The sequence below is a fragment of the Falco biarmicus genome, chromosome 7 (assembly GCF_023638135.1).
Source record: "Falco biarmicus isolate bFalBia1 chromosome 7, bFalBia1.pri, whole genome shotgun sequence".
In the NCBI taxonomy this organism is placed as follows: Eukaryota; Metazoa; Chordata; class Aves; order Falconiformes; family Falconidae; genus Falco; species Falco biarmicus.
In genome coordinates, this window is record NC_079294.1 from 30,149,153 (window position 1) to 30,169,785 (window position 20,633).

General features: G+C 42.5%; 1 protein-coding gene across 1 annotated transcript; it reads left to right on the top strand.

Annotated features, from left to right (window-relative positions):
• Positions 1-9,401: 9,401 nt before the first annotated feature.
• Positions 9,402-18,465, top strand: PSMC1 (proteasome 26S subunit, ATPase 1). Its single transcript, XM_056345712.1, has 11 exons — positions 9,402-9,514; positions 10,249-10,302; positions 11,136-11,232; positions 11,638-11,762; positions 12,261-12,446; positions 12,635-12,763; positions 13,755-13,851; positions 14,025-14,214; positions 15,294-15,445; positions 17,215-17,369; positions 18,168-18,465. Exons 1-11 carry the CDS (start codon positions 9,512-9,514, stop codon positions 18,300-18,302), a joined length of 1,323 nt encoding a protein of 440 aa, XP_056201687.1. The 5' UTR covers positions 9,402-9,511; the 3' UTR covers positions 18,303-18,465.
• The last annotated feature ends 2,168 nt before the right edge of the window (positions 18,466-20,633 follow it).

A 20,633-nucleotide genomic window follows, 5' to 3' on the forward strand; every position in this document is an offset into this window, starting at 1 on the left:
GAAGTAACACCACTCCCTGAAAAGCTCCATTTTTGACAGTTCTTCCTTTGTGCACTTTTGCATCACGTGAGAACCTGAAATGATGTTTGGAGTCAGTCAGAGCTGAGGGACCACACAGGCAACATGAGGATAGATTTGCATGTTTGGAGGACACTTCCTGAGAAAACTCCACAAACATTATGTAAATAGCTGTACTCAGAGTCATTAATAATTTTTTTCATGGAGTTTATAGAGCCATAGGGAATAGTTGCCCAGAATAACAATACAGTAGCAACAGTTTCCAGCAGTCTTCTAAATGCAGAAAAGGGGGGAGAACTCTGGGACTGTGTACCTTAAACTGCAGTTTTCCCTGCTGTTGGAGGCTGAACTGGATTTATTTTACTGCAACGGTGCTATGTTCACTCTCAATTACATGTGCTCAAGAGATCCATTTGCGGATGTTATTCATACTGTCTGACCAATTCTTCATTTACAAAAGGAGTATCCTAAGCTGTAAAAAAGAACACAATGTGAGTAATTCCTGTTGACAGGGAAGTCCCAAGAAAGCAGGTTTCGGCAGAAGGAAACGATGTACCACATACTGCTGGGAAGAAGAAAGTCACTGCTGTACCCAGAGCCACTCACAGCCACAGCTGGACATTGCCAGCGGTGTGTGCCTAAACATTTGGCTCATTGTCCTTTTAAATGTCTTTATTCCAATGCTCTGTTTAGAAGAATACTTGACAGACTCATCTCTGGGCAGCTTTGTCTGTGCAGTAACATCATGTTCTGCTTCTTTCTGTCATCCTGGTATTCCTATTCACATACTACCTCTCACTTCTTAGTGCTTATATTCTTCTATTATTCTGTTCTTCCCAACCCTTGCCATGTATATACCCTGACATACATGTAAATACTCCTTAGATCTTTTTTGTTTTCTATTATTGATTTTGCAATGTTAAATATTTCCTCCTTGGTGATTTCTATTATCACATCCCATTCTGTCATTGTTTAGTCTCTCACTTTATTATGTATCTAGGATTGAGCTAAACCGGCCTATAAGTATCTCACTTTTTTCTGCAGCTGTGACCTTTCTGTGTAGGAAGACAGTTTACTTAGATTGTATGACCGCTGCATAGGTGTGCACTGTCAGTAAGAGCAACAGCAAACAATAAATGACTAATGGGGAAAACCAGGATAACCTAGAGCAAAAAGTGCATCTCTTCGTGAAAACAGCAGCACACATACACATGAAGATCTCGGCTGGCAAGTTCTAAGCTCTATTTGAGAATCACTGAGATGAAAATGAGAGTCAAATTATTACACTGTTTAATGAATTTTACTTCTAACCATAAAGTATCACTTGCGTATTTGTGGAGGAATATTGTCATGGCACTTTTTCTTACAATGCATGATCTATTCTTAATGTGTATTTTCTACCAAATATACTACTAATGTAGTTTGAAAGGTCCAGACATTCCTGTGTAATTATTGCCAATGGTGTGCTGTGTTTAACATATCATTTTAGCTGGAATTCTTTTAGTTTTGCAAAGAAACATTGTTTCTCTGAGCAGGCATCTGCCTTTTTCATTCTCAGGCTGGGGAGGTTTGTTTTACCATGACCTAAGATGTCTCCTTTTAAGAGCTGACAGCAGAATACATTGATATTGTTTTAACTACTGTCCCTGTTTCATATTTAATTAACTGGAACACTTCCATGAGGTTCCTGCAGCCACGATTGTGCCACAATGAAATCACATTTCATGTATAAATATGCGTGGGCTGGACCATTATTTGGATGTGAGACCTGCCAGCAATATACTGCTGCTACAGAAAGTTGTCTTTAGGTGTTAAGAGTGATGAAAGCAGGATAAGGGACTAGAGAATTTTGCATCTTGATGTTGAGTCACATGTAGCCTGTGTCAGATAGGTCACTTCAGACTGAGCTTGGGGGTACTCTCATAGGTTACATCAGGGTTTTTTTTCCAGACTGAAAAACATATTCTGAAAAAAAGTAATGTCTCTTCTACCTCTAGCCTGTATAAATCTATGTATCTTTGGTTGAAGACTTTCTCTTTTGTTAGAGGGGATACAAACAAATCCTACCAAATAATCACAGCACAGACAGTTGCAGTCCTCACACTGATGCAGTGCTTTTGACACAAAGAACTGTGTGCATCAGCCTGTCACCAAAGCATTACAATCTCCTCGTGTTGCCATTCAAGAAGTCACTAATATAACAGGTGATTTTACATGTTTCAAATGCAGTTAAGAGTAAATAGCATAGCTTCTAAACCAAAAGGTTATGAAAGATGTGACGCCCAAAATGTCATAGTATGACCCCAGTGCAGTTTGGTGTTATTGAAAAACAATATAATCCTACGAATCAAACTCATACACTCTCTAAAGACTAGATTATGAAGTATATTATCCTGACAGATATAACATCTGAATGATACAGTACAAAAGAAACTGCTGTGAATGAAACCCAAGGAAACTGAAATAGCGAGCTATTTTTAAAGCAGGGAATATGGAAATTTTCACTAACTATAAACTTGTATCTGAAAACCTTTGCTAAGGCTGACTTTATATGGGATTGGGGGGGAAAGAATCTGTATCAGGGAGGGACAAAGTTTTTTTTCAATAGATTTCTTTGTAGAATTGTAGAAGACAGAATACAGCACATGCATGGCTCCTGTGCTTTTCCAGAGGAGACTGGCATCTCCAAATACTCCTGAATTCATCATCCTGCCCATTATTTGAAAACCCCATGTGAAGCAATACCGAAAGCAAACAGAAATTCATGCATTTCTCATTTCTCACTCTGCATGCCACTACCACACTCATTCCACTGAATTCAGGGCCTTTTCCAGCTGTTTTGAATAGACAAGATTTCTGCACACTCTCAATAGTAAGTACTGGAACTTCCATGATGAGGCTTTGGTTCTTATTTTCGAAGTTTTCTTTCAATAAGAATATCTTTTGTGTAAATGAGCAAAGTGGAACTAGAAAAAACAGTCCCTCAGCAGCTGAAGAAATAATCTGTAGAAACTACTGCTTGCAAGTGACGATGACTGATTTGACTAACTCAACAGATTCAATTTGCATTATTAACAGTAAACATAATTACATAGGTATATCAACCATACCTCCAGATAGCTCTGCAATTACAGGCTGATTGAACAGACTATGCATCATGAAACTGAAGCCACAATTACTCAATAGAGGATGTGAACACGGTGGGACGCTTGAGCAGTATTAGATTACAGTGCTGCAGGAAATGACAGAAAGGAGTGATTACGTTATAGCCAACAGATTAATGTAGAACCAGTACTTCAGTGAGGAGCAATTAAAACCAGCATATCTTTATCTCAACTCCAGTGGCAAGGTGGTGAAGCTAGTGACCCCTAGGTTACTAGGGACATTAAGATTTTTCCACTTGTTTTCTGATGTCTCAGATAATGACTTCCCATTCTCTTACACTGATGATAGCTCTCTCCCTTCTCTCCACTTTCTGCTTCCCTTTAATACTCCGGTGCATTATGTCCACTCACACTATTCATTGTTATACCGAGCCTTTCCTTCTATCTAATTCAGTGGGCTTTGCGACTGTCCCTAAATGCTTTCTGACTTCTCAAAACTACTGTCTTTAACAAACCCTTCACTAGTGCATCTGCACTGATCTGTTCTGCCCTCTGGCCTCCTTCCTGCACTGCACTGTGCGGAGAAGCCCCATGGAGCAGGCATAATGCCTTTCTTGGGTTTTGCAAAGCATGAGGATCTGCAGCATTAGGTAAGTAATTATAACAACTCTGCCTTTTCATGAGAAAAAAAAATACAAATCATTAACAGTTAATAATTCCATGGAGTGCACAGGCTTGACAAACATCTATTGTTGTCTAAGGATTTCAGGATCACAGCCTAAGTAGTAGTCAGTATAACATCTAGAAAGCATTCATAAGTGTCTTTAGAAACATTACTTTCTGTATAATGAGGGGGTAAGTCTATTTCTTTCCATGAAAATTATTTCAGTATTTCTCCTTCAATTGAATGAGTCCTGCAAAGTGGCTCTGGAACAAACTAAGTTTATGTGCAGGCTGATGTAACTGATGATGAAGTATTCAGTTTGTTAAAACTATTCCAGGCTCTTAGTATATTGATAGGTCGACCCTGAGGAGTGCTGGGTGATGGCACCTTTTCAACATCAGCAACTATTAATCGGCCAGGTGAAGAACTCTGTATTCTGTTTAGATGGCATCTCTGTATTTTATCACTTCTCTTTTTCTCTTTCCCCCAAATTTAGTAGTATTCTCATCAGGCAGTCTTTTGTATCAGCTTTCATAAAGCTACCAAAAGCCCTACAAAATACAGACTAGGTAGTATGTTAGACCTCACAAACAAATCAGCTGATTATTACATTTGCCTGCCACGCAACAAAAAGTCACCATAGCAACATCATTCTTTGTTCACTGCTGAAGTACTATAAATTCTTTTCTTACAGAAATACAAGAACTAATAAGCCACACCACCTAGTATTTTGCCAACCACTGTTTCAAAAACAGGAAAAAAAGACATTTTCTTCTTACACTCACTTTCAGTTGGGTTTAGGATGCACCTTTCCTCTTGTGCTGCTTTCACTCATCGGAACCCTTTGGGCCAAACTTTGCCATCACTTATGGGAATGCATTTGCCACCAGGTGAATGAGGAGAATCTGATACTGCTTATACTAAGGAAGACACAATTTCACTTTAGGACTGAAACAGTCTCCTTCACCTACCTGCCTCTGCCTGCCTACAAGACGATGAGGTTTAACTTAGGGGAATTGTGTGTTGCTTTGAGACTTCCAAATGAGACCATATGAAGACACAGCATATTACAAGCATAGCTTTTAATATAATGACTTGTTCTGCAGTATTCTAAAAACATGTGTGAGTCAGTCTTCAAGGTGTCAGACTTTGCTACAGCACTGAAAGATTCCCAATAATTTTATTATCAACATTTTTAAAAGTGTCCATTCACTCTGGATGTTTTGAATTCTGCTTGTCCAGTTCTAAATAACTCCTGCTCCAAGGAGTCTACTTCTTAGTGGTACTCAGATTTCACAACACCAACATGTATCAGTGGGAGCTGCTGGGCAGAGGAACAAATACTTGAAGATAAAGTGATGCAGGTGAGTCAGTAGCTGGAAACTCAGGTGAGCAATCCAAAGACACTTATTTGAGCAGCTTAGTTAAAAAAAGTCCTGTCCCTAGTTCCCTGGGTGGGCAATGTAAAGTGAAAGACTCTCCCAGAAGGTGATGAGCCTTGTTCTGAATTGGGGGAGAAACTTCTCTTAACTGACTCTGTGGGGAGCCTGCATGGAGTAAATACCCTGCAGATAACTACCCTCCACATAGTTACATGCCAGTTAGTAGGTGGTGGGAATAGCTTCCATTACTAAAATGTTTGAACAACTTGTAAGCAGCACAGAAACTTAAAGGTTAATTGGGTACTCAGACACACACAGACTCAAAAAAAATATATATTTCCAAATGGTCCTTAATAACTTGCAGTTTTATTCATTTATTGAAGGGGATGTAAGTTCATAACCCACTTACAAGGGGAGCCAAATTGCAACTTTTGAAAATATAACCCACTATATTAGCTACAATAGCAAGATTAATATTCCTCTTATCTGTAGGTTTGTTTATTTAAACTTTTGGAAACATAAAAAGCTCTAGGCGCCTAGACATAAATTAAGAAAGACAAATTAATATGAGCAATCCTAGTAATTTCCTCTGTGTGCAAAGGGAAAATAAACCTCTTTGCTATGTACTAATCCCAACCCCAATATTCCCCCAGCCCTCAGCTGCCCTCTTCCTCCTCAAAAGCCTGGGAACAGAGGTGGGGGTTTGCAATATGCCTAAAAGATAAGCCTACTTCAGAATAAAGAAAAGGGTATAGAAAACAGCAAGAAAAACAAAGCACAAAAAAACCCCACCTTCCCTGAACAACTTTTAGTATTTTTTGATATGAAGAGAAGCTTTTTGATGCCCCCAAGGCTATGTTTGTCTTTAGCAAACAAAGACTGTGTGTTATTTCCTGTTACTCCTCTTTGCTTGCTGTTTTGTTTTTTTCTAGCGAGGATAACACACACAAAAAATCAGAGGTGCTTGGATCATTAAACATATTTATTGTTTAAACTTTCTAATTTGATATTATCCATACTCTGCAGCTAAACCAAAAATCTGGATGTGGAAAGTTAAGACAAGCAGCCAGGTTACAGAACCGCATTTCTGTAATGCTTACAGTTAGCCAGTATTACTGACCCCAAGAGCTGAAAGCCGTTAACCAGATCGCCCCAAATCAGGAAGCTGGTTCAAAACCCACAGCATTTCCCTTCTGTGATTCATGTTTTCTGCCACAGCATGTATTTAAGCAAATGAGCTGGGAGACAATGTTGACAGCATCCTTTTACTGTTGGTCCCATATATAATTTCCTAATTTTTATAAAGGCTATAAAACCAGATATGCTGGCGCAGATGTGTCTTACAAGCCCACAAATGCGAAGCTGAGCTTTTAGATTCACCCAACACCCCTACTGTTTAGGTCAGCTTATGAAATAATTCTCCCACTTCAAATGACTGCAAAGCTACAAGCCACTAAATCCGGGTTTTATAAGAAAAAAGTGACGACAAATTTGAATCATACTGACCGTTACCAATTACAGGTATAATTCTAAATAAATATGGGTATGTCTGAATCTAATGTGAAGTTGAAGAGAGGAAATTATATTTGAGGGAAAGGATGTTCTAGCATCTGTGCACTGTAAGGTTAAAAGAAATACAGATGCAATCCTATAAGACAGTAAATTCCATAAAGTGTATGTTATTAAAGCAAAGAACATCTGTTTTCATTTCATTTCATTCCAAGTGTCCATAGAAGTTACAGAACAGCTGATAGCATAACAAAAATGCAGCTAATTCACAAAAAAATAAAAATAATAGAGAAGTCAGATTAAATCCACAGTGCAAAACAGTAACCCTTGTGAACAAACAGAACCAAACCAAACCCAAATAAATTATCAAAATCTCACCTTTTTACACAGCCCCGCCAGTTACATTAATATTTAATAAATAAAATTCCCTACTCAGACATGGATTTAGAGAAAGCATGAAAGAAGAAACAACATCAAAGCAAACAGCAAATCATACTTCACACCCTACTGACTGCTCTATAGTGAAGGCGTTTTTCATGAACACTGATCTTTACATTGAGAACAGTGATGGATGTAAATACAATCTCTATGCTGGTTGATTTATACAGAATACAAGTATTTTTAGACTACATCCTCATTGTGATTGTAACTTTTGTGCTGATAGTGACGCTGACAAAAGGCCCTGTCCTTCCATATTGATTCCCCACACAAACTTGCAATAACTTCAGGCCAAAGAAGAGGAAGTATCTGAAGATCCCCCAAGTTCATCACCGACACAGCCAGGGTTCCCAGAGGCAGCAGGCACTTCGGTTCTGCAGCAAGCTGCCACGGAGCAGCCGCTGCAGGCCCCCAGCAAGGATGGGGCCTCTGGTGCAAGGACACAGGGGAAAACACACTTGACCCAAAACCGGCATTTGGTCCCAAACTGATCACATGCTTGTGTTCAGTCTGTGCTTTACCTCTGGGAATGTCAAAAGCTGGCACCAAAAGTTTCCCCAGGAGTATTACAGATTGGTAGAGCTCACTGTAAGTAGAAATGTTATGTTTATCTGGAGGGAGGGATTTCCTGAACTTCACCGGTGTTCCTACAGTGCTACCCATAAGCAAAGCAAGTCTTACACACAAAAAATTTACATTTTTATATTGACTAGCCAATGCAAGAGATGAAAGGAAGCATCAGGCCTAGGAAAAAAATCCCATAACTTTAAATATAGGCCATGAAGAATATTTACCACTCTTCCTCCTCTGCTTCTACACTCCCACACAGGTCAGATTACAGCAGGAAGTCCAAAGAGAAAGGTCACAGCGTCTCTTCTTGCTTGGCATTTAAGACTCCTGAAACTTAGATTTCATTCCTAGACATAAAAAACCCCACACCAACTCTCACTTTCTTTGATTTGTATTTCCATTTTTTAATTACTGAGAAGCTTATCTGGTTGCTCCCTCTGCAAATAACTTTAAAACAAGGTTGGATGTCTTCACTTATTTTGAAAACACAGGTGGGAAAACGTTACAGGAAAACAAACTTTTGGAATAAGAGTTACGGGCATTTTATACACAGAATGAATGTGTGTTTATATTGCTGGAACAGTCAAAACACATGGCAGCTCACACTACAGGTGGAGAACCACCAGCACCAGTAGCACTCTGAAAACAAGCAGTACTCAGTACCAGACACAGTCTCAGTAAAAGATCCTTCCATCGGTGTTGTAAAACACGAGCTGGTTTTGTTCCTTTCCATACTTCATGCTACTCTCCTGAGCTTTAAAATTCTGTCCTCTTCAGTGTTCACATACCTTCTTCCACAGCACCAGGCTACACATTAAAAGCAGAGTCTGCAGCATGTGCAAGGCTGTGTTGTGACTGATGAATTCTTCCTGACAGCATATTTTAAAGAACCTCCCACGGTACCTGATGGGACCAGGACCTCGGCCCAGGCAGGCGTACAAAGCAGGCAAGAGCTGCAAACTCTAACGTTCCCACTTGTGGCACAACACAGCCAGAGTGCTTTGGGTTTTCCAGGAAGACCCATCTCTCTGTGGTGAAGTAGCAGTGCTTAAGGGACATAAGCGAAACCACCAGGATTAAGGCATACTTTCCCAGCATATTCAGAGGTTTTAACACCATTTTTATGAATTTTAACCTTGCGGCAACTGGCCATTATGAGCTTTAATACGTATCATAAGCTTCTTGTATTGATGTGAACTGTAAAAATACCTGAGAAACATCTCACAGGGAACGAACTGCTTTCCTCTAGGTCTCGGTGGTGGGGCAGTGCCATGCTTTCGAAGCAAGTCCCGCTGTTGGCAGGCTGTTGGACATGCCTCCACCACTTAGTCGCTATGAAATGCTTCTTCTGTTAAGAAAAGTGTTATTAATCTGAAATTGTACTCAGAAGGTATTGCAGCTGAAGTAGTAGCTGAAATGTGACCACGAAGTGGCCCCCAGCGGGGCAGAAGTCGCTTTTTCTCCACCAAGCGGTTCACTGCGGCCAGGAGGACGCCCGCGCATCCGACTGGACCGGCTGCAGGCGGGGGACAGCCGGGCCGCCGGGGTGGCCGAACGCCAAAGCCCCGCGGCCGACGGGCACCGGCGGGGAGCGCGGCGCGCCCAGGCGGCGGCAGGGAGCCCCCTGCTGCCCGGGGCCGGCGTGACAGCCCGAGCGGCGGCCCCAGCGCCCGGGAGGCTCCGCGCGGGGTCACGTGACCCACGCCGCTTACGCGGGCGTCGCGCCCTTCGCCCCGCCCGTCTTGTCTGTCCCTTGCCGGAGCCCGTAGCGGCGGCACCGCCTCCGTCGCCGGGCGCGGGCGGGGCAGCACTTCCGGCGCGGCGCGATGGTGAGCGGGCGGCACGGGCCCGGCCCGGGGCACCGGGGGCGCGGCCGCGCGCGGGAGGGGAGGGGGCCGCGCCGGCGCCGCGGAGCGGAGCGGAGCGGGGGGCAGGCTCGGCACGGCACGGCTCGGCGCGGCCTCCTCAGGCATCCCGCTGCCGTCGGCCGGGGTTTTGCGGAGTCACCGCCCGCGCTGGGCCTCCAGGCCGCCCCCGGCGGGGCAGCAGCGGGGGCCGCGCGGCCGGTGGCGCTGGGGCCGGGCAGGGCGGCGCGCCGGGGCCCGGTGCCGCTGCAGGCTCTCGCGGCCTGGCTCGCCGCGGTGGGAGGCCGGGGGGCCGGGGGGCGGGCGGCCTCCTGCGGGGAGCGGCGCTGCGGGGCGCGGCTGGCGGGGGGCGCAGGTGAGTGGGCCGGCGGGAGCGCGCAGGAGAGCTGCCTTGCGCTGCACGGCGGTTAGTGGCGCTCGTTAATTTAAGGGAGCAGGGAATGAACTCAAACTACGATGTAGCAAAGCAGTGCAGTGCTACGTGAGTCAGAACCACACGGGTGAACATCTCCTGCCCTGCCTCATAAGTCCACACTTTAATTCACTGGCTTTTGACATTTAATTGGTATATGTTAGTACTTAGTTTAGGTAGGAGAAGCCTTATTATGGCATTTCTTTACGTGGAACTGTCCATAGGCGTTGAGGTTCATAGCAATGTACTTACATTTGGCTGGTTTGTGGTTTTTCTTTTTACACAGGGTCAAAGCCAAAGTGGTGGGCATGGTCCTGGTGGTGGCAAGAAGGATGACAAGGTAATTGAAACCAAAACAAATGCTTTTACTGATAGGGCGAGGTACAAGTGTGCTACAGAGGCTGGTTGCAGTAGGTTTTATTTTACTTATTTTTTTCTCCTGCTGTTGTACTTGGAACTGCATAAGAATATGCTTTTGCTAGCTTGGATGAAATGTCATCTCTTTTGGATGTACATTGGAGAAAATAGCTTGCTGTTCAAAACCAGAAAGTTGTACTTAACTATAAAGGAAAATGAAATTATTTCAGTAATAATTTATTCTTAAGAAGAATAAGACTATAAATCTGTCTGGGCTAGGAAAGACTAGTTGCCTTCAAACTGTCACTTAAGTAACTGGCTTTGATTTGAAAGTGGCATCATGCTGTCATCTCCACAAGATCTGTACTTCATGTGGTGGACTATTAGAGACCTTTCCAGATTCCTTTTTGGATGGAAGTGTAATGCACATGGCAAACTATGTCTAAGCTGGCAAACTGAATGCGTGTTATGTGTTTATTAAAATGCAACAGCAATGTTCAGGCTCAATATTTTCCTTATCCTTTCACGTATGATTTTTTTTGGTGTGATTTACTTCAGGCTTTAGCCTTGTAAGTTCTATATTCACTGAAAATTGACAGAAATCTAAATTAAAGAGAGGAATGTAAAATAAGCAGGAGAAGAAATTTTTGCACTTCCTTTAAAAACTAGGAATAATATTTATTTTGTATTTCTTGCTATATATCATAATTAGACCCTTAAGCTGAGCTCTCAGTCTGTGCGCCTAACATCTGTGTGTGTTTTTCGATTGTTAATATCCTGATTTTTTTTTTCCCCGGAATGCTCTTTATGAATAAGGATAAGAAGAAGAAATATGAACCTCCTGTTCCAACCAGAGTGGGGAAAAAGAAGAAGAAAACAAAGGGTCCAGACGCTGCCAGCAAACTCCCCCTGGGTAAGGATTCTGCCTGCCCCAGCAGTGCTGTGGGCTGGCCCCTCACTGAGAAGTACAGAGCCGTCCTCTCCCCTAGATCTGGCTGTATGTAGGTCATAACTGATTAAACAGAAGGCCAAATGTAGGTTTTTTCTAACTAACATAAAAACACAAACTAAGGTTGTTGTTATGCAAGATGCAGCCTATGGATTACTGGGTAAGAGAGAGAGAGAGAAATTGAAATGAGGAGAAATGCAGAGGAACATTGTCTTTTAACCTAGAATTACAGTGGGACAAGTAAAATACTGCTGCTTGTATAGAAGTTCCTGTCAGAAAACAAAAGCAGAATTTCTGGTAAAGAATTAGTGAATAATAGGTACCATGTCAAACTTGGTGTAAAATACTGTGATTGTACTTTGATTACAGTGACTCCTCACACACAGTGCAGACTCAAATTGTTAAAGTTGGAGAGAATTAAAGATTACCTCTTAATGGAGGAAGAATTTATCAGAAATCAAGAGCAGATGAAACCTTTGGAAGAGAAGCAAGAGGTGAGGTTTGAGTGAACTGTTACTTCTAATATTACAGTAAGTGCTCTAATCTAAACTGCTTCATACAAAAGCAATCGAAATAAGGTGCTATGAATGTGTAAAGTCAGTACAAATACCATGTATATTAATATTCTTCATTAAATCACAACTACTGTCCAGAGAACAGAGGATTTTTTTTCTAGTGGTGTAACGGTTGTGGCCCAAGCATGAGGCCACAGTGGTTTTTTGTTTCTTCTGTTTTGTTAGTGGTTTGTTGAAGTGCAGCTCCCAGATATCCATCAGTAGAGAAAGAAAGTCTGTTCTAGCTATGTACATCTATATAGTGACATCCACAGGTAGAACTAAACCAACAATGCATTTGTTACTGACCTGTGCTTTTATGCCTTTTGGGGAAAGACCGTTTCTGTTATGTTTGCTGTGAACTGTTGAGCCGGTGTTGTACAAGAATGTTTTGCCTGTGTTCTTGAGGGTTTTTTCTTGGATTCTTCTTGACAACAGGAAGAAAGGTCAAAGGTGGATGATCTGAGGGGAACACCCATGTCTGTGGGTACCTTGGAGGAGATCATTGATGACAACCATGCTATCGTGTCCACGTCGGTAGGATCAGAGCACTATGTCAGTATTCTGTCTTTTGTGGACAAGGATCTGCTAGAGCCAGGCTGTTCTGTTTTGCTAAATCATAAGGTGAGTTGTTTTTATAAAATGAAGCACAAAGTTCTTGTACCGTTTTTAACTAGCCTTTCTTTCTGAGAATCACAGTAGAGCCAATGCTGTTTGTTTCACACAGCTAAACAGATGGCATTGGGTTTAGGCTTCAGCTTGTATTAATAATGCTGCGTGCTTTCTTTGACAACTCTTAATGTTTGGATTAGGTTCATGCTGTGATAGGAGTTCTGATGGATGACACAGACCCTTTAGTTACTGTGATGAAAGTAGAGAAAGCTCCTCAAGAAACATACGCTGACATTGGTGGCCTTGACAACCAGATTCAAGAAATCAAGGTATTCAGCTGTACTAATTTACTGTGTTAAGCCAGCAACGTAGCTGTTGTGCTGGGAGCTCGAAAGTGTAAGAGCAGGACCAGCTGCTGTTCGTGGAGTGCTCTTTTGTGTCTTGCACTTCTTCGTTTGACTTGGCTAGGCAGACGCCTGGACCTAAATCTTTTCAGTGGGTAGAGTACCCATTCACAAACCGTACGCGCAAAACTTTTCAGTTGCTGTGGAACCTGGAGAGCCCTGAGCTCATAACAATCCCTGCAATACCTTACTATTTTGCAAATTGTAAAGTTATTGATTGTTGCAAGATGAGAGTTAAATTGTAAAAAGTGCTGAGGTTGTTTTGAGTGTCTGATGCCATGCAATCTAAGGATTTTGTGGGTAGGGCTTTTTTGGCTTGTTCTGTGTTTGCATTTATTGTTTGTAACATTGGGGTTATATTGTTTGTTCATGGGGGGTTTTGGTGGGAGGTTGGGGGATTTTTTTGTTGGTGGGTTTGGGGGGAGCGTAGTTGATTGTTGGGGTTTTTTGTTGGTTTTTTGTTTGGGGTTTTCTGTTTTGGGTTTTTTTTTTTCCCTTACCAGCAGAGCTCTATCTGGTAAAATGAACCCTGGTAAAATGAAACTCTTTTGCTTTGTGTAGGTGTCCAAAATCATAAATGCTCTTGAAAGGAAAGCATCCTTCCATAAAGGGTTCTCCTACGCCAGGGTCCTCCATGAGCATTTGGGAGTCAGGAGGTTGGAGGAAGGGGGAACACTCACTGGTTCTTTTCCACATGTTGAGTGGAAACACTGGGAAGACCTGTTCAGATAGAGTAGCTGTCTGCCTTTAGAACTGGAGGCAGCAGAGACACATGCTTTTCAAGGTCTGTTTAGAAATCAGTTAAGTTTTTTGCCCTGATTACTTTTATTAATGCTGCTCTTGAGATCCCTGCAGAACTTCTGCGGAGAGCACCCGCTCTTCATAAAAACTCAGGTTTGTTTTTCTTGTGCTGCAGGAATCTGTGGAGCTTCCTCTCACTCATCCGGAATACTATGAAGAGATGGGTATAAAGCCACCCAAAGGAGTCATTCTGTATGGCCCACCTGGCACAGGTATCTTACAGTACAGTAACAACTGTGCTGAGCGAACGCAAGTGAAATAAATTACGCTTGGTTAGGATTAAAACACAGTTAAGTCTGTCACAAATTTCGTATTTTGTTAAAGCGCTTCCCTCCCTCCCTCCCTCTGCAAACTAACTACAGTATTTCTTTTCAATTAAAAACAGGTAAAACTTTACTAGCCAAAGCAGTGGCAAACCAGACTTCGGCAACCTTCCTGAGAGTGGTTGGTTCGGAACTTATACAGAAGTACTTGGGCGATGGTCCAAAGCTCGTGCGTGAACTGTTCCGTGTGGCTGAAGAGCACGCGCCCTCAATTGTCTTCATTGATGAAATCGATGCCATTGGTACCAAGAGGTACAGTATTCGAACTCCGGCTTTGTATGCAAGGGTTGCCAGGGGCAATAAAAGGTTTCCTAGAAACACTTCTTATGCAACCATATTGATACTCCGTTTCTTGGCTCTGCTACCGTTTTCCTAATTGTCTTTTTGATATAAGCTTTTTTATCAAGTAAAACTTCAAATAACTTCTTTGAAATTAAAATACATCATAACCTTTTCATACTGAATAGATACCATCAGGGACTTAACCTCTGTTCTCTTGCTACCTAGTAATATCTCTATGATAACGCGTCTTAACAGAGAGAGATGCTGTGTAGAAGTTCGTATGGTATCCTCCAAGTGCAAATCCAAATAGACAGTAATCTGCTTCAGTGATTCGGCAGTAACACAGCGTCTGTGATACAGGATATATCCACTTATCATTTGCCTCTCCAGATAGGTGGCTAAATACTTAGATTCTTAGAATATTATATAGTAAGGTACAGCATGTGATGTCATGGAGAAGCACTGCTTGTGCCACACTAAGCTATTGTTCAGTCTGTATCCAAGTTGTATTACTTCAACAGTTCTGTAGGCTGGGTGGAACTGTCCAATACAAATAGTCTTTAAAGTAGTCAAATGTTTTTAAATAAATAAAAAGGTGCTCTTACATATTACTATAAGGCTGCTAGCCTGAAGCTCTAGTGTAAGGCAGCTTCTGCCCCATGTGTTTCAGTATATGTAGAAAGAAACGTGGAATTCTTCATAAATGTTACGTCACTTCAAACTGTTCCTAAACATGGGTGACCTGTTTGGATATAGATTTTCTAGTCTAGATTTCCTTCACATGACTGCTGTTGCTTTCCCCAGCTACAAGAACAGTTCACTGTCTCTTTAACCTAGACGTCACAATATGATTCGGAAAACTTGTTTTTTGTTGTTTTCTGTAGGTGAAGATTAAATTTAAAAAAAAAAAAAATCTGTTATGGGTGTTTAAAAAAAGCAAAAAAAACCAACCCACAACATACTATTTTGTTTATGCATTTGTGGCAGTTATGTGAAGTATGTTCTTAAATTTGCATAGTGCTTTATCTGACTACCTTGTTTTCTTAAAGGTATGACTCAAATTCAGGTGGTGAGAGAGAGATCCAGCGTACAATGCTGGAGCTGCTGAACCAGCTGGATGGGTTTGACTCTCGGGGGGATGTTAAAGTTATCATGGCTACAAACAGAATAGAAACGCTGGACCCAGCTTTAATTAGGCCAGGTAAGAGTCTTCCTACTGTGTACGTTTAAGTTGCTTTTCTTTGTGAAAGACTTCTCAAGCATGGGCTGGTAAAAAGAACGCAAGTTGCTGGGTAGTCTTCATTCACAGTCTCATCTGTGTTGGTGTGGCTGTTAAAATTGGAACCCCTTCACAAGTTTCCCAACGGCAGAAAAACCTGTGGAAGAGAAGTAGTATGTTGGTTTCCCTTACGTATACATGAACAATTTGAATGTTCTTCCTTTGTATTAAGATGACATAGCTATTTGGAGTAATTGTTAAGGCAGACTGTAATGCAGAGCGTTTCGTTCACTTCTGCAGCAGCTGGGGCAGGTAGGGCAGCACCACTTGTGCTTCATAGGTGAGGACGTAAGCCTTAACAATGGGAGCCTGGGTTTTGGTGGAAGGAAACAAGTCTGCTTCCTTACCAGCCTGCCATACTACTGTGGCTGGGGGTTGAGCGAGGGCGTAGTACCTTGTTTTGACACATGTATTTCATCTTGAGCCAAGAGCTTGGACAGGCACAAGCAGTATTTTTAGATGGCCCCTAACAATGTACCAAAACATTTCTGTAGGTATGTGGGGTCTGTTAAATCGGAAGGTAGGAAGCAACACAGATCAAAGCTAAGCCTCCCACTAGTGTCCTCAAGTAAATCCTGAGTACTGAAGAGGGTGGTAAAGATACTCCTACAGTGGAAGAGGTAAAGATAACTTCAGATGAAATTGCCAAAGAACAATGAAGAGCCACTAGACTGTGTGCACCCAAGCAGTTTAGAAAAACAGACTCCACAGTATGAAGTTGCTGAGGAGTGTGTTCTTTCAAAAAGGTCTGGGTTTGTCACTGTCTTAGCCTTACGCCCTCCAAATCAAAACCAGTGCTGTTTGTGAGAGTACAGAGGAGAGAATACTATACCAGTATTAAGAGACAAGCTAAGATGATCTAAAATTTAGTGGAAGCTTCCTATACCTATTGGGTATTTAAATTACAACCATTGCTTGAGCAACCAAGGCACTTCTGGCAGCTCAGTAGATCGATTTACTGTTGTGTGTGGTAGCCTGGAATATCATATGTGGTGCCATTGACCCTTTTTAGAAAAGATACTGTAAAACTTAAGAAAAACAGGAGTGATCTGGAGATGGAAAATATCTTCAAAAAGATTGCTCACTGAAGTTGGAACAATGAGTACCACAACATCCAAAGTCCCTGCTGACATAAAGGACACATCTGGTAGGGACTTGCAATGGAGCTATTTATGCAGAACCTTCCTTCTTCAGTTAGGGCTTTGGGTTTTGGGGGTGTTCTTTAGGAAATTGGTCATACAGGGAGGAAGGGTTCTTCAAGTTGCCGCAGTGATTTATTCTCTCTGTTGTGTGTATGTACGTGGCAGAAAATTAAAACTTCAGAGCTAACTGTAATCTCCAAGTAGAATAAAATTTATTAACAAGAGCATAAGTATTTGATTATTGCTTTTCTGTGCTGTGACACATCAAGTTTTTTACGTTTATACGTGACTCGGGGAAGGTTTTTCATGTTTCCCAGGTGAGGTGTCTCTTACCACGCTGCTGAAAAAGGTGGTGTCGTTGCAGGTGTCTTTCAGCTCCAGTACCTTCCTGTTCATTGCAGATAGTCTGATCTCACCACCTACTCCAAGACATGATTGACTGTGGTGTGAAGAAACAGTGACTGTCTGTCTACCCTTGAAATGTGCCTCCCGCTCTGTTTCCCATAGCTGCATGCAAAAAACCTAAGACTGAACTTTTCTTCTGCACAGGACGTATTGATAGGAAAATAGAGTTCCCTCTACCCGATGAAAAGACCAAGAAACGGATCTTTCAAATTCACACAAGCAGGATGACATTGGCTGATGATGTGACTTTGGATGAGCTGATCATGGCAAAAGATGATCTCAGTGGTGCGGACATTAAGGTAAGTGTATGTCACTATTGTTTACACTTCAAAACACAAATCAAACCAGTTGGGGTTTTTTTACTGCATGTGGAAGCATGGTCTGTTGAAACTGTTCTCTAATTACCTGTGGTTACATCACTGAGGGACAGTTGGATGGCTGTAAAATACCTTTTATGAGTGCCATGTGCTTGGTTTTACAAGTGGGAAATTTATTGTAATTATGAGGTAGCTAGTAAGAGTATGTACCTGTTACCTGAATATGGAAGTGGACACTAGAAGCGAAGCATGGAGTCTTGCACATTTGTGCAGGATTAATCTTAAACATTACTCAGGATAGTCCCTGAAGATGCTTCTTATCCTGCACTACATGGCAAGCAGATAAAAGTGCAACTGTAGATTAGGAAGCTCCAGACACGCATGTCTGCTTTTCGGAAGCAGACAGAGCTCTTGCTAGAGTTGCCACGCTAATGAGCTTAACCGGACATGACGTTACTCATCAGCTCACTGCAGAAGGGTAAACACAGCCTGCTGTTGACAGAGCTGGATGCATCTGTTCCTTGCAGGAGGGAAATACTGTTGTTACGAAGGTGCCTTCCTGCCGTGGGAGCATTGCTCTGACTACAGAAGGGCATACTCAGTGAGCTTTGGCTAGGTGGTTTCACATGCTTCTGAACAGCATCAAACTTCAGAGTGCACATTTCGTTAACATTCTTCACTTCTGCTACAGTCAGTTGGAGCAGTATGATGATGATGCTGTCTTCTAAGGTATGGCTGGAGGGGTTGCGTAGCCGCTGACCCTTGCTTTCTTTGTTGCAGGCCATTTGTACAGAGGCCGGTTTGATGGCTTTGAGGGAACGGCGAATGAAAGTAACAAATGAAGATTTCAAAAAGTCTAAAGAAAATGTTCTGTATAAGAAGCAGGAGGGAACCCCTGAGGGACTGTATCTTTAAGTCCTCTGTCTCTGCAGACTGTCAGGAACTCTTTCTGTGTTGATGATGGTCTTTGTGTAAAACCATAGTCTAGCTGATTTTCATTCTTGAAGAGGTTAAATCCCAGTGGGTTTTGGGTGAGTGTAACACTTCATTTCCCAATAAAACACTTTCATGAATTGAACTGTTTTGGCAGCAGAGACCTGCTGTGTACATGGACCTGTCTGTTGCTTCAGTCAGACCGACTCTCCAGAAGAAGCACCAGTGCCAGGTGAGTGCTTGCCTCCGTGGTGCACAGCATGCTGCTGACACACCACAGCTGCAGGGGGTGCAGGCACCCCCCGTCAGTCCTTAGGCAGGGCAGTATCCATCTTCGTCTCATTAGTACTCATAGTTTAGGGACTTAAGCACATTTGGGTGAGGTAGTTGTAATGGTGAAGAGTTTACAAGTTTGTTTTCCTAAGAGGGCTACGTTCATTACATGGACCTGTTTGCTTTACTGCAATAGAGAATGTCTTTGAAAGGAACCCACGCAGCAGGAGGCTCCACAGCCCCAGGCCTGATGTGCGTACTGTTCAGGGACATGCGCTGAACAGCCCCCGTGCTGGAGGTGCACAGTTTGTCATACTGCAGACATGCAGAGAGTAAATTCAAACTACAAGTCACACGCTTGACACTTCTGCAGTGTCGTCTTAAAATGAATTCTTCCCTTCCAAACAAATCTATTGCCTGCAGCTCCATCCCCATAGCAAAATAGACATAAACTCCTAAGCTGCAGTGGTGCATATGCTGCTTATTGAGCGTTGTGTAGCATGCGCTTGTTAAGGTCTAAGAACTAAATTTCTACGTGTTGTACATGTGATTTTTAAGGCTTATATAAAGTTCCGGTTTGCAGTTAAGCAATGTGCAGTCTTTGTTCTGGAAACGTTTTGTGGGAACAAATGCTCTGGGCAGTAACAGACATCTGAGAGTTAACACGCAGCGCAGTCCCTCTGACTGCCAGTGCTGAAACAACAATGGCAGCAGCAAGGCCAAGAGATTTTGGTTTTCCATGTAAAAATTATGTGGTTCATTGTTAAAAACAAACCCTACAGATGAATGGAGTCTATTTAATCTGGATGACAGGAACCCTGAAATTGAGTTGTTTTTCATCTGGAGATAGAAAAACAACAAGCAAAGTTTTATTACCCATTCTTATAAACCTTAGATCCATCTCCTTAGAAAGTGCTAAAAAATTGCTGGCTGCTTGTGACCTTTCCAATCATGGCAGTTGATCTCATCATTGCTTGAGGGGCTGAGGAGTTTTATGATGTGTGGCAAGCAAGGCTTTTTTTATTTGGGACACGGCTGCTGATGCTGGCTAGAAGCAACAACCCCAGAGAGGTCCGTTCAGCTGACTGAAGGAAAGCTGCAAGGGATTAAGCTAAACCCAGAACTGTCTGCCACAACGGTTACCAAAAAAGAAACATAGCTGAAAATTAAATTACTTTTTGCAGCAGAACTTACCTTCTGCCGCTTTTTCCAGCATTTCTGAACGTGAGTCACAAAGATCATGACAAAAGGAGAAAGTGAACAGTGAGTACGTTCCCCATAGGGACAGAAAAAGTGACTGGGGTGTGAATTAAAAGGCAGGACAGCCTAGGGGCTCCGGTGTGTGAGCGGCCTCCGCCCACCCCCAGTGAAGGAAGCAGCACTGGGAGAAGCTGTGCGAAGGGAGGGGCCCAGGGGCAGGGATGCATGGAACAGTGACTGAAACGAGTTATTGCTGCCATCACCAGAGGTGTTCCAAGATGCAGCTGAACAGGGTGCTAGATAATCTCACCTAGGCTTGCTGTCCCACAGAAGGTTGGCCCAGATGATCTTTCAAGGTCCCTCGCAACCTGGACTGCTCTGTGATTGTATACTCTGAAGAGAAACAAACAGGAGCACAGCCAAGCTTCTCCTGTTCTCCATGTGCCTTCCAGGTCTTCAGGGGGAAGGGCATTCTGCTTTGATGGAGGAACAAAGCCACACACACACACAAAATTTGCAATGTTACTGTGCAGCACACAGCCCTACCTCCAATTCAGGAGCTCTCTCACTTCTGGAAGAAGCATGGATTTTGAAAAGAAAATATGTATTTTTTTACAAAGACTAATCAATTCTATAGCAAAATCAACATCATTTGCAACCACAGCAATATTCTAAGGCTCCTAAGAAGTTTAATGCCATGTAAAAGTCCACACATTCTGATTATTTTAAATATTGCAGGGAAAGGAATAAATGAGGTGCAGCCCAAACTAAAACATACTGTATCCTGTATTGTGCTACAGGCAAAACTGAGCCATAGGTTGTATAGCTTTCTCCAGCCAT

What these genes read in the sequence shown, in the direction of transcription:
- PSMC1 (XM_056345712.1), top strand. An exon ending in GTATGGCCCACCTGGCACAG is followed by an intron (nt 13,852 to 14,024) that starts GTATCTTACAGT and finishes AATTAAAAACAG; the next exon opens with GTAAAACTTTACTAGCCAAA. An exon ending in TCAGTGGTGCGGACATTAAG is followed by an intron (nt 17,370 to 18,167) that starts GTAAGTGTATGT and finishes TCTTTGTTGCAG; the next exon opens with GCCATTTGTACAGAGGCCGG.